Source organism: Drosophila willistoni (genome assembly GCF_018902025.1).
Source record: "Drosophila willistoni isolate 14030-0811.24 chromosome 2R unlocalized genomic scaffold, UCI_dwil_1.1 Seg200, whole genome shotgun sequence".
In the NCBI taxonomy this organism is placed as follows: Eukaryota; Metazoa; Arthropoda; class Insecta; order Diptera; family Drosophilidae; genus Drosophila; species Drosophila willistoni.
This window is the reverse complement of record NW_025814051.1, coordinates 709920-723125: the sequence shown is the minus strand read 5'-3', so window position 1 is coordinate 723125 and position 13206 is coordinate 709920. Positions and strand designations below refer to the sequence as shown.

The 13206-nt window shown below is 34.5% G+C and overlaps 3 protein-coding genes across 4 annotated transcripts; 2 read left to right on the top strand and 1 right to left on the bottom strand.

Annotated features, from left to right (window-relative positions):
* Window positions 1-2950: 2950 nt before the first annotated feature.
* LOC6641686 (COP9 signalosome complex subunit 2) lies at window positions 2951-4808 on the bottom strand. The gene is made up of 6 exons (XM_002064643.4): window positions 4646-4808; window positions 4333-4527; window positions 4142-4267; window positions 3593-4074; window positions 3195-3527; window positions 2951-3138 (listed from the first exon to the last, which is right to left on the bottom strand). The coding sequence occupies exons 1-6, from the start codon at window positions 4697-4699 to the stop codon at window positions 2994-2996; spliced, it is 1335 nt and encodes a 444-aa protein (XP_002064679.1). The 5' UTR covers window positions 4700-4808; the 3' UTR covers window positions 2951-2993.
* Window positions 4809-4900: 92 nt separating this feature from the next.
* Window positions 4901-6163, top strand: LOC6641687 (UPF0585 protein CG18661). Of its 2 annotated transcripts, none has more exons than XM_047010949.1 (2): window positions 4901-5000; window positions 5066-6163. In XM_047010949.1, the coding sequence occupies exons 1-2, from the start codon at window positions 4996-4998 to the stop codon at window positions 5745-5747; spliced, it is 687 nt and encodes a 228-aa protein (XP_046866905.1). In that variant the 5' UTR covers window positions 4901-4995; the 3' UTR covers window positions 5748-6163. The 2 variants fall into 2 exon arrangements, with proteins under 2 accessions (XP_046866905.1, XP_002064680.2); XM_002064644.4 differs by having other exon boundaries at window positions 4902-5000; window positions 5114-6163.
* Window positions 6164-10334: 4171 nt separating this feature from the next.
* Window positions 10335-11111, top strand: LOC6641688 (trypsin 5G1). Its single transcript, XM_002064645.3, has one exon. The coding sequence runs from the start codon at window positions 10335-10337 to the stop codon at window positions 11109-11111; it is 777 nt and encodes a 258-aa protein (XP_002064681.2).
* Window positions 11112-13206: the final 2095 nt, after the last annotated feature.

Here is a 13206-nt window from a genome sequence, read left to right as displayed (position 1 = left end):
ACGCGACATTCCCTATCGCCAGTATTGAGGGGATTAGCTGGAAAGTAAACGTTTATTAGAATATAATATATAAAAATATTTTGTTTAAATTTGAAAACTAACCATTTGCAAGAGCCGCCAATATACTTAGAACGAAAACCAACGAAAGAAACTTCATAATTGATTTACTTTTTTAGTTGACAAATGATGCCAAGTGAGAGATGGAATGAGGCTTTTATAGGAAAACAGGCACAGACTTTAATCTATCTTCCTCTTGAACTGATTATTAAATTTTGTTTAACCCATTCGTCCACTCTTAAGTGTCAAGGTTGAATTTTACTTTTACTTTCTAAAACGTGCCGAAATTCGTTACATTTTTTGAGTGCATTTCATTCGGCAGAAATGTTTCATTTCTGGGAAAAGCTGAGATAACAGATGGCTTGAGAAAAATATGAGACAAGACAGTTAATCTTTCTCTATCGTCAAAATGCATGACATTTAACTTGATCAAATGATTGATATAAATAAATAAATATAATAAATTTAGCATTAAGTCATTAATGAGTGCAATTGAAACGTGAAATTTCATAAACATGGTTTTAAAAATTTCGAAGATCGATGTTCATGAAATTAGATGCGAACTTTAAAATGTTAAACAAAAATATAAACTTCATTTTAAATTCTATTTCCAGCCAAGCTGTCCTAAAGAAGCCATTTTATTTGATAAACCGATCCATCTGAATTCAAGATATATAATGACTGCAATATATAGAAGTTTACATTTAAAATTTCAGCGCCAAATCTATGAGAAGTTAACGTTGATCTAAAGAGACGATAGTTTGGGCTGAACTCGTCTCCTTGAATTTTATACATTTTTTTTTTTAAATTAAAAAAAAACAAAACAAATATTTTGTAAAAATTTGCCGACTAACCATTTGCCAGAGCCTCCAGTAGAATTCAGATTTCCCCACTCATAGTTTTTATTTACGTTTATGTTTAAGGTCAAATTGTTATCAAGACAAGGTAATAATGTTTAAAAAGTTTGTGACTTTTAAATTTTTAATAAACTTAGAACCGAAATTAATTTCTATTTCAAACCGAGTGGTCCTTAAGGAGCTTTTTGATATAACAAAATGAATCCATCTAAATACTGAAGAGATAATTCTAGCCACGATCGTTTGGGCTGGCTATATGAACTCGTCTTGTCGACCTGATCAAGAGTATACACTTTATCTACACTTTATTTAGTAACCGATGTTTTCTTGTAAATTTTGAAGGAAAATGAATTAATTATAAATGAATTATAAAGATATTACTCATAACATATTAAATTAGGTAACATCTAGATAAAACTTTACGAGCTAAGCAACTTAGAAGTAAAGAATTAATGTTTTAGTAATGTAGGAAGCATCTATAAGTAGATACCAATTGATAAGCGACCGGGCAAAGGTAATATTCTCCATTCTTCAAGTAAGAGCACCGACTAATAATCCAGGTATTGGACTGGTTTTGCCCTACGCTTTTATCTGAATGTCGTGGGAATCGTACCATTACTTGTAAATGGTTTTAATGGTTCACAATGTGATAAGAATTTGTCAGATAATTCCAAATTATCAAATCAAACCCGATTAGAATGAAATGTGTAGTTACTATGACCACCTGCAAATTATTTGGCGTCACTTTACGTTGAAATCTTGGCGCAACCAGTAGTGCTGGCTTTTAAAAATGCTTGAGAATAATAATGACACCTGTTGCCAGATCTTTGGAAAGGAATTTCAACGCTCGAAATTCTCACTTTATCATGAAGAACGGGGAGTATTTTGTCGTTCACAATGGCAACAAGGAGATCGTTCTATTTTATGGTTGATCTATCGTTGGCTTTTCGCTGCATTTTTCGGTATTTCTATGATAATGAGCGTAGTAGAGACATTTTATGGTGGTCGTTGGTTTATTTATCTCACCGATTGGGGTTTCACACTGTGTTCCTATACTGCCATATATGGAGCAGTAATTACCACAATATACTATTTCCGACCCTTTTATTTTGGTAAGTAAACAAAACGAATTGAGAAAGTACTTTTAAAGCGAATCTTTGTCTTTTAGCTTCTAACAGTTGGGCATTGAAAATTTATTGGGCTTCTCATTTTACAAGCACAGTGCTGGCTTTAATGATAACATTAGTATTCTGGTCAGCAGTCTATCCCTGTGAGTGCAAGAACCCCCATTTACCTCTAATCATTTGTTTTGATTGATAATTTCTTGTTTTTCACCACTTTAGCATTGCCCGATGATATGGGTGATGATGTCTATAGCTTCTTGGAACATGCTGCCAATTCGGTTTGCATGTTGCTTGATCTTTTCATGGTCGCCTATCCCACGAGATTGATGCATTTCATTTTTCCTGTCATTGTGCTTACTATTTATTGTTTATTCTCCCTAATCTATTACTGCGCTGGCGGAACGGATATGTAAGACCCTTAAGAGAGATCTTCTTTTTCTTGGATATTGAATGAAAATCGATTTATATTTATTTTTCAGTTTGGGTAATCATTTCATTTATGAAATTTTGGATTGGGAAAAACCTGGTTTAGCCATTGGAAGCATTTGCGGTTGTTTGCTACTTGTCATCTGTCTTAGCACTTTAGTATTTTGGTTGTACAGATTTCGGCTATGGATGCATAAACGTTGTGTGAAACCAAAAATGGAAATGCGATGAAATTTAACATTTCATCAAAGTTCGATGCCAAAAGCAACGCACATTAGAAGAAGTATTATTTAAGTGAAGAATAATTATTAAATTAATAAAAACTAAAATGAATTCTCCTACTATTTCGATTCCAGGTTCCTTTAAACGAAATCCATATTATTAAAATATTCAAAAATATAGTTTAAGTCAACGAAGAGACCTTGCCAACAAGACCTTAATAGTAAAAGGTATACACTAAATTGTTCAAATAATAACTCAGACGAATACTTTTGCGACTTGAATAACTTTATGTCGATTATGCAGAATATTAAGCCATTTTTTGGACAACAGCAAATTGCAGTGATTGGATTTGGTTGGACCATTTCTCCAGGGCATTATAACGGGCAGCACTGCTATTAACTTTATCCAATTGAAGTACTTGATTGACCTGATCGATGCGACCTTTGATGGTGCTGTTAAAACAGAGAATTAATTCAATTTTTGGGTGAACAGAATCAATGCAACTTACTCATCGAGTATGCAGGACACTAAAAGGCTTTCCACTTCAGCTGGTTCAATGTTTAGGGCATTGGCTATGAAGGGTATGGCTATGTTCTTGTATGGCCTAATCAATTTGATCAGCACCTGAGTACGTATGTTACGCAATAAATCTTCAATATGCTCTCGTATAAATTGATCGGCCATTATGTTGCTGCGATGTTGACGTAAAATGGTTTCAAATTCATTGATATCATTATTTTGATACGAGTTAACCAGATTTGTCATGGCTAAAATTTCTGGATCATTCTTATAGGGTTTAGCTTCCTGCGAATCAAAGGGATTAATACCCGATTTCATTAGCCTGAAAAGTCACAAAACATAATGTCACATTAAAGAAATTGGACCACAACAGTTTAAGCCACTTACATATTGGCCAAAACCAAATATTTAAGGCAAGTAGTGCGCCTGGGTGAGCCGCTTTCATCGTAGTTTTTAAAGGCCTCAAAGAAATCGGTGTGTGCCTTTTCGAATTCACCCTCACTTAAATGCATTTTGCCGCCGCATTCACGTATAACGCCCATGATCAGGGGATGCGGTATAGCCGATTTAATGTGCAAAGATTGCTCATACAAAGCCTTCAGTTTCTTATTATTCTTCTGAACCGTATACATTTGTATCTCCAATGCATAGATCTCAAGCAATTGGGTGCCCTTCTTGAGATCATCCTCTCCATCATCGGTTTGACAACTTTGATGCAATTGTTTGAGTATTTTTTGCAATTTCGTAAAATCACTGCGATCGAAATATAGTTTACCCAATTTGGTATTTGTTTTGAACCACAAACGATCATTTTTGGCATCACGTAAAGCATCCAAAGTTGTCTCATAGAAATTCTGTAGCAGGGCCATCTGAGAAGAAATGAGTAAAGTTTTATCGTAGGATTTTAGACTAATTCTAGTAGTTATCAGCGCTTACATTCTTTGAAGTAGATATGTAGTCCAATATGGAATTAATGCTTTTCTCCGAGTGGTTCCTAGTCACAGCGCTCTTAATGTAGGTAAGCAATTGCTTATAGCGCACCATCATTTCATCAAAGTTGCACTGCCAATCAAGACAAGACGAGTTAGTTCAAACAAATCAATGATTTTCTTCATATTTTCCCTTACCAATCTAAAATTAATTTTTATCATTTGCTTCAATGCCTTGAAGCCCCATTCCCCCTTTTCGCCATTCTCCAGATCGAGAACCTTTTGAAAACTGGCCAATGCGGCTTTTGGTTCTTCCTCTTTCAGAGCTTTGCTGTTATAGTACTGATTCTCTAGATCTACATCCGGTTCCGAGTTGCTATCTTCCGAATATTCCTGAAATGTACAAAAGGAATAGAATAAAAAAAGAGCCGCAGCAACAACAACAACAACAAACAAAACAAAGCCTGGCGAATTTGTAATGTATCTTAATTCCATGCAAGTAAACACCTACCAAGCCATAATCCTCATCATCGTCGCACATGAAATCATCATCATTGTCAGACATTTTGCCTGTAGTTTTATATTTATTTTGTATTTACTGAAATGAAAAAAAAACGCCGACAATTTGCAAAACACTAGAGATGTACGATATATCGATTAGGGCTGCAAAACAATCGATGGTCTGTCCGATTGTTCGTTATTATCGCCGCAGTGCTAAGGGCTAAATCGAAGTGCTTTTGCAGCTATCGATACTTTTACAGCTATCGATTCGGTTTTGCGCCCTTAGAACGGAACTTGCTTTGGGAACCATTTCAGCGTCTTATCAGTTGTTTAATTATATTTTTCATTTTGGAGCTGATAATGAGGTGATTAAATAATATATTTAATTTTGGTTTCCGGTTATGATTTCATTAAATGTATCCACGTATAGTCTCACACAGACCTTTAAACGTCTCTTACATATTTCTTGTCGTCTCAGCGCTGGCGGCAACAACAAACTTCATTATCCCTCGGCTGATAGGAACTCCCAGCCCATTGCGGAGGCGCTGCTCGCTCAAATTGATAGACAGTCGCCAAATTTGAAACTATTGGAAATTGCATCAGGATCGGGTCAACACACTGGCTACTTGGCTGCCCTTTTGCCCAACATTAGCTTTCAGCCCACGGAGTACGATAAAGGTCTGTTTTCTTCAATTACCGCCTATGTTCAGGATTGCGTTACGGGTAATATTAATCCACCCATTCACGTGGACATTTCTCAAGATGTAAAGCAATGGAAGGTTCAATTTCCAACCAGTTCATACGATTACATGTTTAACTCGAATATGATGCACATAAGTCCTTGGACCTGCTCCATAGGGTTATTTAGAGCTGCAGGAGAATTGCTTAAGTCTGGAGGAAAGTTATTTACCTATGGACCATATGCTCAAGATGGTGACTTAACTCCACAAAGCAATGTCGACTTTGATCAAGGCCTTAAAAGACGTGATCCCACTTGGGGCGTTAGAGACATTAGAGATCTAAAACAATTAGCCGATGCAAATGGCTTAAAATTGGAAAAATTGGTAGATATGCCGTCGAATAATAAGTTTTTAACTTGGCTCAAATTGTAAAAACGATGATAAACAATCATTATTATTTTTAACACTTCGAATATTGTAAAATGTGTTAGCTTAAGATTGAGATAACTTTACATGTTTGTTCCCTCTACCAACTTAATTAACTTCAATGAATATTTTGGTAGAACTTACTTCTAATACCTTCTGATTCTTTTTACTCATATTCAATACGAATTGAAAAAACTATGCCATATTAGGGCATATTTGATCTTATAGATCGTTTCTCCTTATAGTTAATTCGTTAACTCAGCGAATCAACATCAATTATGTTTTTTTAATTTCCAAAAGACTTGAGTTTATAATTTTCGTTTTCACTAGCCACATAATATCTTGCATATCGTGTTCTTCTATCGACATCTTAATGCCATTGAGCTTTTGACCAATACATAATCTCCTTCTGCTTCACTGTTTATCGATCATCTTTTGCATTAATAGTTATAACTTAATTTTCAAAAAGGGATTTTATTTTCTCTTTTAACTCTATGATATAAGCAAGGCTTAAATCTTCATTTGCAGTAATATATAGATATTTTCTAACAAAACTTCTTCATCTTCAGCGATAAGTAATTATTAATTTACTCTTCTTCTTTACTGTTGATGTTTATGAATAATTTCACGACTTGGCATCCAGTTTCGCCTGGTGATGTCCATGATACAAATTCGTCGTCCGTCCCTCTTGAAATAGATTGCGAGATTAATCCAGTGCTGTATCCCGAATTCGATACTGGCAACAACTCGTCTAGCATATCTTTTTCCGACGGTTCAATAATTCCACATCGACAAAAGTAGTTACGATAGGAACAATGGATGACGACGTGGAAGTGATCGTTGTGCAGACGATTAAGACAGCTCCTTTCTGCTTTTCATATAATGCTCCGTAATCAAATCCAGCAGAGTGGGGGAGATACTTTTTTCTTTTTGAAAATCCGCGAAGGAAACTTTGTTCAAGTCTAGATCTCTCGCTTTCAATTTCTTTAACGCGTTCAATATTCCTTATTGCATCGTTGTAATAATCCTCTTCGAGGGGAGATTTATCTCTTTAATACAATGACGCTCTATTTCCTTTGGAGCTAATGTTGTTTTAACCCACAATAATTACCATTACTTCCTTTGGGGACATTAAATTGGTTAACCAATTGTGGACTGACTTTTCATTTTTTTTCCTTTTAAACTTTTTGGTTTCTTTCTTAGGATTTGAATATGTGATTAATTTCACTGTTTCTTCTATATTTTAAACTTTTCATTTTTTTGGGATTTTGTTATAGCAAGTAGTTTATCCGATTGTTCGATGAGAGTTCTTGCGACGAAGTTTTGAATTTTTTTAAAAATATATTATGGTCCTTTTTTCATAATTTTGAAGAGCTGAAAAAAAAAAAAAACAAAACAAGTCATTCATATCATTTATTCTTACAGCTTTTCTTTGGTTTCTTTACAATAATTCGGTATATATTTTGTATTAATAAGGGGATTTTCAAGTTACTCCCCTGAAATCTATCAAAAACTGTTGACAAAATGTAGTTTATGTTAAAAAAATTGCCTTAAAGCTGTTTTAAAAGTTCCTGCAACCTCGAAAATACTGAAACTCATTAACATAGTAAAGAAGTTTATCAAATAAAGAATAAAAACGATCTAAAACATTATTCTTAAATAACTTGTTTAAACTTTATAAATTATTTCAATAGTTTTTGTCATATTATTTTGTTTTAATTGCATATTTAAGACATAACTAAAAACAATGTACACTAAACTTAAGAAAGAAATAAACTATAAATTTTTCAAGAATGGCAGATAATTGTATAATTATTAATATAAGACGTGGATAAGAGAAATGAGAATAATTTCTTTTAGTAAGCATTGACTATATATTCCTATTGGGAACTACAGCCTAACAGGAGAAGTTATTATATTTTGATTAATTATAATAGATATGACGAATATCTCAGACAAAGGAATTCTGCGATGGATTAATAGATTACTCAATGGAAGGTGTCAAAAATTGGAGGATCTTTGCACTGGTGTCGCATATTGTCAACTGTTGATTCTACTTCGATCTGATGCCATCAATTTACAAAGAGTAAAATTTAATGCTACAATTGACGATGAGTACAAAGAGAATTTTCGAGTACTTCAGTCGGGATTTAAACGAATGGGTATAGCAATGCAGATACCCATAGATAAACTTATTACAGGACGATATAAAGAAAATCAAGATTTCGCTCGATGGTTTCAAAACTTTTTTACAACCAACCAAGAGCTGGTTGAATGTGATGCTGATGATGAAAATGAAACCGAATTACAGCATTCCAGATATAAAACTAAAAATTTAAAAGCCATCACAAAAAAACCCTGCAAGAAGTTATTGCAAGATTCCAAAAGGAAAAATGCCAAACAACTTGAAGAGTTCTTAGAAGGCGAAATCCAGGCATCTACTTGGAATGTTTTAGTCGAAACTGTTGAGAGTTTAATGGCTGAACCCGTGGAAATATCCACGGAAGAACAATCTGTGAAAGATCTTACAACCGAAACCATACCAGAAGCACATAAAGAGCCTAGAGAGAAGTTGGAGGTACTTAATAAATGTGAACTAATACCAGATCCCAACATTCAACACTCGCAATCGAAAACGTTGAAAATTCCTAAAGATATGAGGCCATCGTTAAGACGGATAAAAAATGCCGAGACGCAATGCGATTATTATAGTAATAAGAAATTTTTGAAAGATTCTGAAGCACTTTTTAAAGCTGAATTAGAAAACAATCAGTGTGAGCCAAACTTTTGGCAGAAGGTCTACGAATGCGGTTCAATACACATATCAATGCATTCCTCAATTGACAACACAATTTTTCAGAAATTTATCAATTCTATTGATGGCTCGCTGACAGAGAAAATTGATCATATGAGGAAAACAGGACGAAAAACTAAATCAAACAAATCGAATGAAAGTCGTCAAGACGTCCAAATGAATTCTGAAATTGGTTTAAACTCAAGTAATAATAAGTCATTGGAGTCTAATAAGCAACATATGGAAAGATCTTCGGATATTATTGATAAAGAAACTAAAGTGAATGAAACTACCGATGAAGTAGCCGGTTTACTATACAAATGTGGTGCTCTAGAAAAGGATATAGACAATTATTGTGAAAAAATTCTGCGCATTAATGGTGCATGGAAATGCCTCTTGAATAACCCCCATTATTTGAGCGAAAGTGACACGGCTGAATCATCTCCCAGAGCGATTCAGGAAGAGCAAGAAGAAGAATATTGATTAGGTATCCCTGAATTTGGGCGCACATATGTAATATTGGAATATATTTGTTATTTAACAAATGGTAACAATGGTAACAATGGTATTTACCATTGAAAGTAATTTGAAAGTAAAAGTTATATAAACAAATGTTAATAAATTATTCTAAAGAAAGTCACGAAATCTGGTGGGGCTAAAATTCCGTGGAGTTTAGTTAGGGTCTTAAGGCATAGACGGTTCCTTTAAATCATTTTTGATATTTTTGTCGTCTAAATATTTTCTAGATCCGTTTCGTGTCTTTAGGTCTTTTAGGCTTTAAAATTACAAGCAAAAGGGTTTGGCCTTTTAATGATTAGCAAACTCAAGATATTACTTGAAGAAAAAATTAAACTTAATATATGCCAGTTACTGTAATTAGATTATTATTTCAAATTCTACTTAATAATTATTGTACCGCATTCAACCGCATTGAATCAGATATTGAATAAAGACTGCGGATCCGAAGAATGTTGCCTCTGACCTGTTTGATGGATTTCAAGTCGAGGAATGGTATTATGTTGTACCTCAGTTATTAACTTAAGCTTTTTTCAAAAATGTGCAAAAATGTGGAAAAAATTAAAAATTTCTTTTATAAATTATTAATAAATATTATGATTTTATATATGATTTTGGATTTAGGATAGTTCTTCTATAGATATAAGAGTGTACCTTAATAACATAAGAATTTAAAGCATATCCTGTAAATGAACTTTTGATGGATTGTACTATTTGTTGGTTGACTGATATAACTAGATTTTAGAAAGAATTAAAGAAAGTTGAGATGAAAGAACTCTATTGCTTAGCAATTACTGTGATAACTCGAAAGTCTTTTGAAGGATCAGATCGATTGTTGTGCCAGATAACACCTGTATTCGAGGACTATCATCTGCATGTATGTAGCCACGAGGGAGTCTGGACACACCCGCATTCTTTTCATCTTTTTATACCCGAAATTATTGGGTTTCATATATTTACTTGTATATTGTCTATATGTTAGGACATATGCATAGAAATAGTTAATCTAGTTCTTGCGCCTCGGTTTCACTTTGACAAAAAGCAGAAATCTTGACCTAACCCAAATCTTGTGACTAGGAATGTGGATTATTTACACTGATTACACTTAGATAAGATCGATAGCACTTCGTTTAGGGGTCATAAATTTTATAGACTCCATTAGTATTAACTAGGCCAAGTGGTCAATGCAGTGGTAACCTTGAAAATTCAATTGATAATTTGAGATTAGAGTGAATATAAAAAGCAGCGATCGAGAATGAGAATGAATCAATTAAAGTTGCAACATGGAGTTGAGTCTGCTGCTATTACTGCTCGTCCCAGCAGGTTGCCTAGGTCTGCCTCAGCCTCAAACATATAGGAGACCTCGTCTAGATGGACGTATTGTGGGCGGAGTGGCAACCACAATCGAGAGTATTCCATATCAGGTGTCTTTGCAGCGTAGCTATCATTTCTGTGGTGGATCTTTAATTGGTCCTGGTTTAGTTTTAACTGCCGCCCATTGCACTGAAGGATCAATTATACTTCAATCCAAGGTTCGCATAGGCTCAACACGCACAGATGATGGTGGTTTGTTGGTGGGAATTAAGCGATTGCATCGTCATCCCCTATTCAATGTCTATACAATTGATTATGATTTCGCAATTCTGGAACTGGAGGACTACGACCAGACGAATGTAACTCAAGGATTTGTGAAATTACCCAAACCAAATGCGGACTTGAAAGATGGTTCGGCTGTTCTGGTCTCCGGCTGGGGTAACACACAAAGTCAACAGGAACCCACTAATGTATTGAGATCTGTGATTGTGCCCAAAGTGAATCAGACGATGTGCACCCAGGCGTACAGTACCTTTGGCAACATTACCGAACGTATGATGTGTGCTGGTCTACCAGAGGGTGGCAAAGATGCCTGCCAGGGGGATTCTGGTGGACCGTTAGTTTCCAACAACACGCTTTGGGGTGTTGTGTCCTGGGGCTACGGTTGTGCTCGTCCGGATTATCCAGGAGTTTATTCTAGAGTTGCAGCTGTTCGAGATTGGATACAAGAAGTGAGTGGAATTTAAAGGGAATAAATTAATATATTATACAAAAAAGAAGCATTGCATTTTTCCATTTAAATTGTGAATTAAAAAAAAACGTTAAAGTTAACAGTGAAATGTTGCGTTTAACAGCACAATAAGAGAGGGCGCGCAATGCGAAATATTTGAAGCTAGAAAACTTTTTTACTTCTATTATATAGGATTTTCTGTGCGACAGCCAATTAGGGCATTACACCCCTTTTTTTATATATATTTTTATTTTCGATCTGTTCTAAATGGACAATAAGCAAAAATTGTCAAAGGTATTCATGATATGGGGTTTCATTAGAAGTCCATCTCTGGTCTAAATGGTAGGTCAAGTGGGTAAATTTATTTCAGACGTCTAATCTGCATGCTGTTGTCCAGCAGTTTGAGTGCCAGTGCATTATCATGAGAGTCTATCCTGGAGAGGTACCCAATGCCATATCTCCGAATCTCGCACTTAACTGACGGGATGTATGTAAAGGTCTTTGTGGATGACTGAGTTACGTACGTAAGTAGATGCTTCAACAATTTTGAGTAGAAGCTTGTAAAAATTACACTTTTGAAGTTACATTTTCGGAGCTTTTAAGAAGTTAAAATATGTGAAAATCTTCCAGGATTAACCATGCCAATATGAGTATTGGTGGGGAGTCGCGCGTTTTTTGGCTATAACTTAGCCAAATGCTATTCCGTGCAAAAACAAAACATTAGTCTGAGTTCATTAAGAGATAGGTGATGATAATCATTCCCAATCATTTTTTAACTTTCACGGCTCATACGATGTGAATAGATTCTTCTTCTTGTTGGATTTTACATTTATGAAGTTCATATTTAATTGATTTCTTGATGGAATAGTCTTACAGAATTAACCTAGCGAGAGGCCTTAAGCAATAAAAACCCAAAATAAAAGTTTTTGGGGTTTTACAAATTAGATAATTTTCCAATGCTTAAATTAAGGATATTATTGAAAAAAATTTATATCGGTAAAACGAGCTCATTCACAGATTCGCAAAAATGTACATATTTTAGATTTTTATACCCTTGCAGAGGGTATTATAAAATTGGTCAGATGTTTGTAACGCACAGAAGGAGACGTTTCCGACCCCATATATATAATCTTGATCAGCATGAGAAGCTGAGTTGATATAGCCATGTCCGTCCGTCCGTCTGTGTGTATGCGTTTTACTCAGCCGTCTTAAGAGCTATCGGGCTGAAATTTTTTGTCGGGGTTTTTTATTACCCGGGAAAAAAAAAGTATGAAAACCATCAGGATCGGACCACTATATCATATAGCTCTAGAAGAACTAGAAGAAAAATTTTCATAAAAATTCAAAAATTACAATTACATACATCAAACACATTTCAGTGAACAAATGTTGAAACTTAGCAATGGCAATACGATTATGTATACCGAATTTATTGATTGGCATTTAAAGCCCCATTTATTCATATTATTTGTGCACGAATACAAAAGAATAATAAATCGTTAATTAGTTATTTCATGTTTTCTGTTTTTTTAAATTTGGACTTTACTATCCGATGAAATTTTAGGGTATGAACGATAATCTTTCTTTTAATCGATACTTTTGTTATCGATGTTAGACAAAGTTACTCACCTCCAAAAAAAAGTAGCATTTTCGTCTCCAACAGGGCATAGCAGGCTCTGCTTTTTACGGGTATAAAAGCAGGCTCACTCGACGATTTTTTCATTCATTTGTTGAGCTCTCTCAAGGCAACAACTGTTTCCTTTTTTTTTTTTTTAATTTTAAAACGCTTTAAAACGTTTCCAAACTAAAGCGGCGAAACCCACTTTAAATACTTTAATGGGTTATATTTTCCTTTATATTATAATTCAAACTTAAAGTGATGAAAACTCAATAGGCAAGCTCGGTCGTGATGAATTGTTTCCATACTTCAATATTTTCCTTAATACTAACATCCAAAATTAAAGTATTAACTCAATATGCAAGCTCCATTTTTAGAAAAAACTTAGAATTTTGCACTAGTGTTCACACAGGAATAATTCTTTAAATTTATTTCTTTTTATACCCTTGCAGAGGGTATTATAAAATTGGTCAGATGTTTGTAACGCACAGAA

What these genes read in the sequence shown, in the direction of transcription:
- LOC6641688 (XM_002064645.3), top strand. Translation starts at nt 10,335, where the DNA reads ATGGAGTTGAGTCTGCTGCTATTACTGCTCGTCCCAGCAGGTTGCCTA.
- LOC6641686 (XM_002064643.4), bottom strand. Translation starts at nt 4,699, where the DNA reads ATGTCTGACAATGATGATGATTTCATGTGCGACGATGATGAGGATTAT. An exon ending in TAAAAATTAATTTTAGATTG is followed by an intron (nt 4,268 to 4,332) that starts GTAAGGGAAAAT and finishes CTTGATTGGCAG; the next exon opens with TGCAACTTTGATGAAATGAT. An exon ending in ACATATCTACTTCAAAGAAT is followed by an intron (nt 4,075 to 4,141) that starts GTAAGCGCTGAT and finishes ATTTCTTCTCAG; the next exon opens with ATGGCCCTGCTACAGAATTT.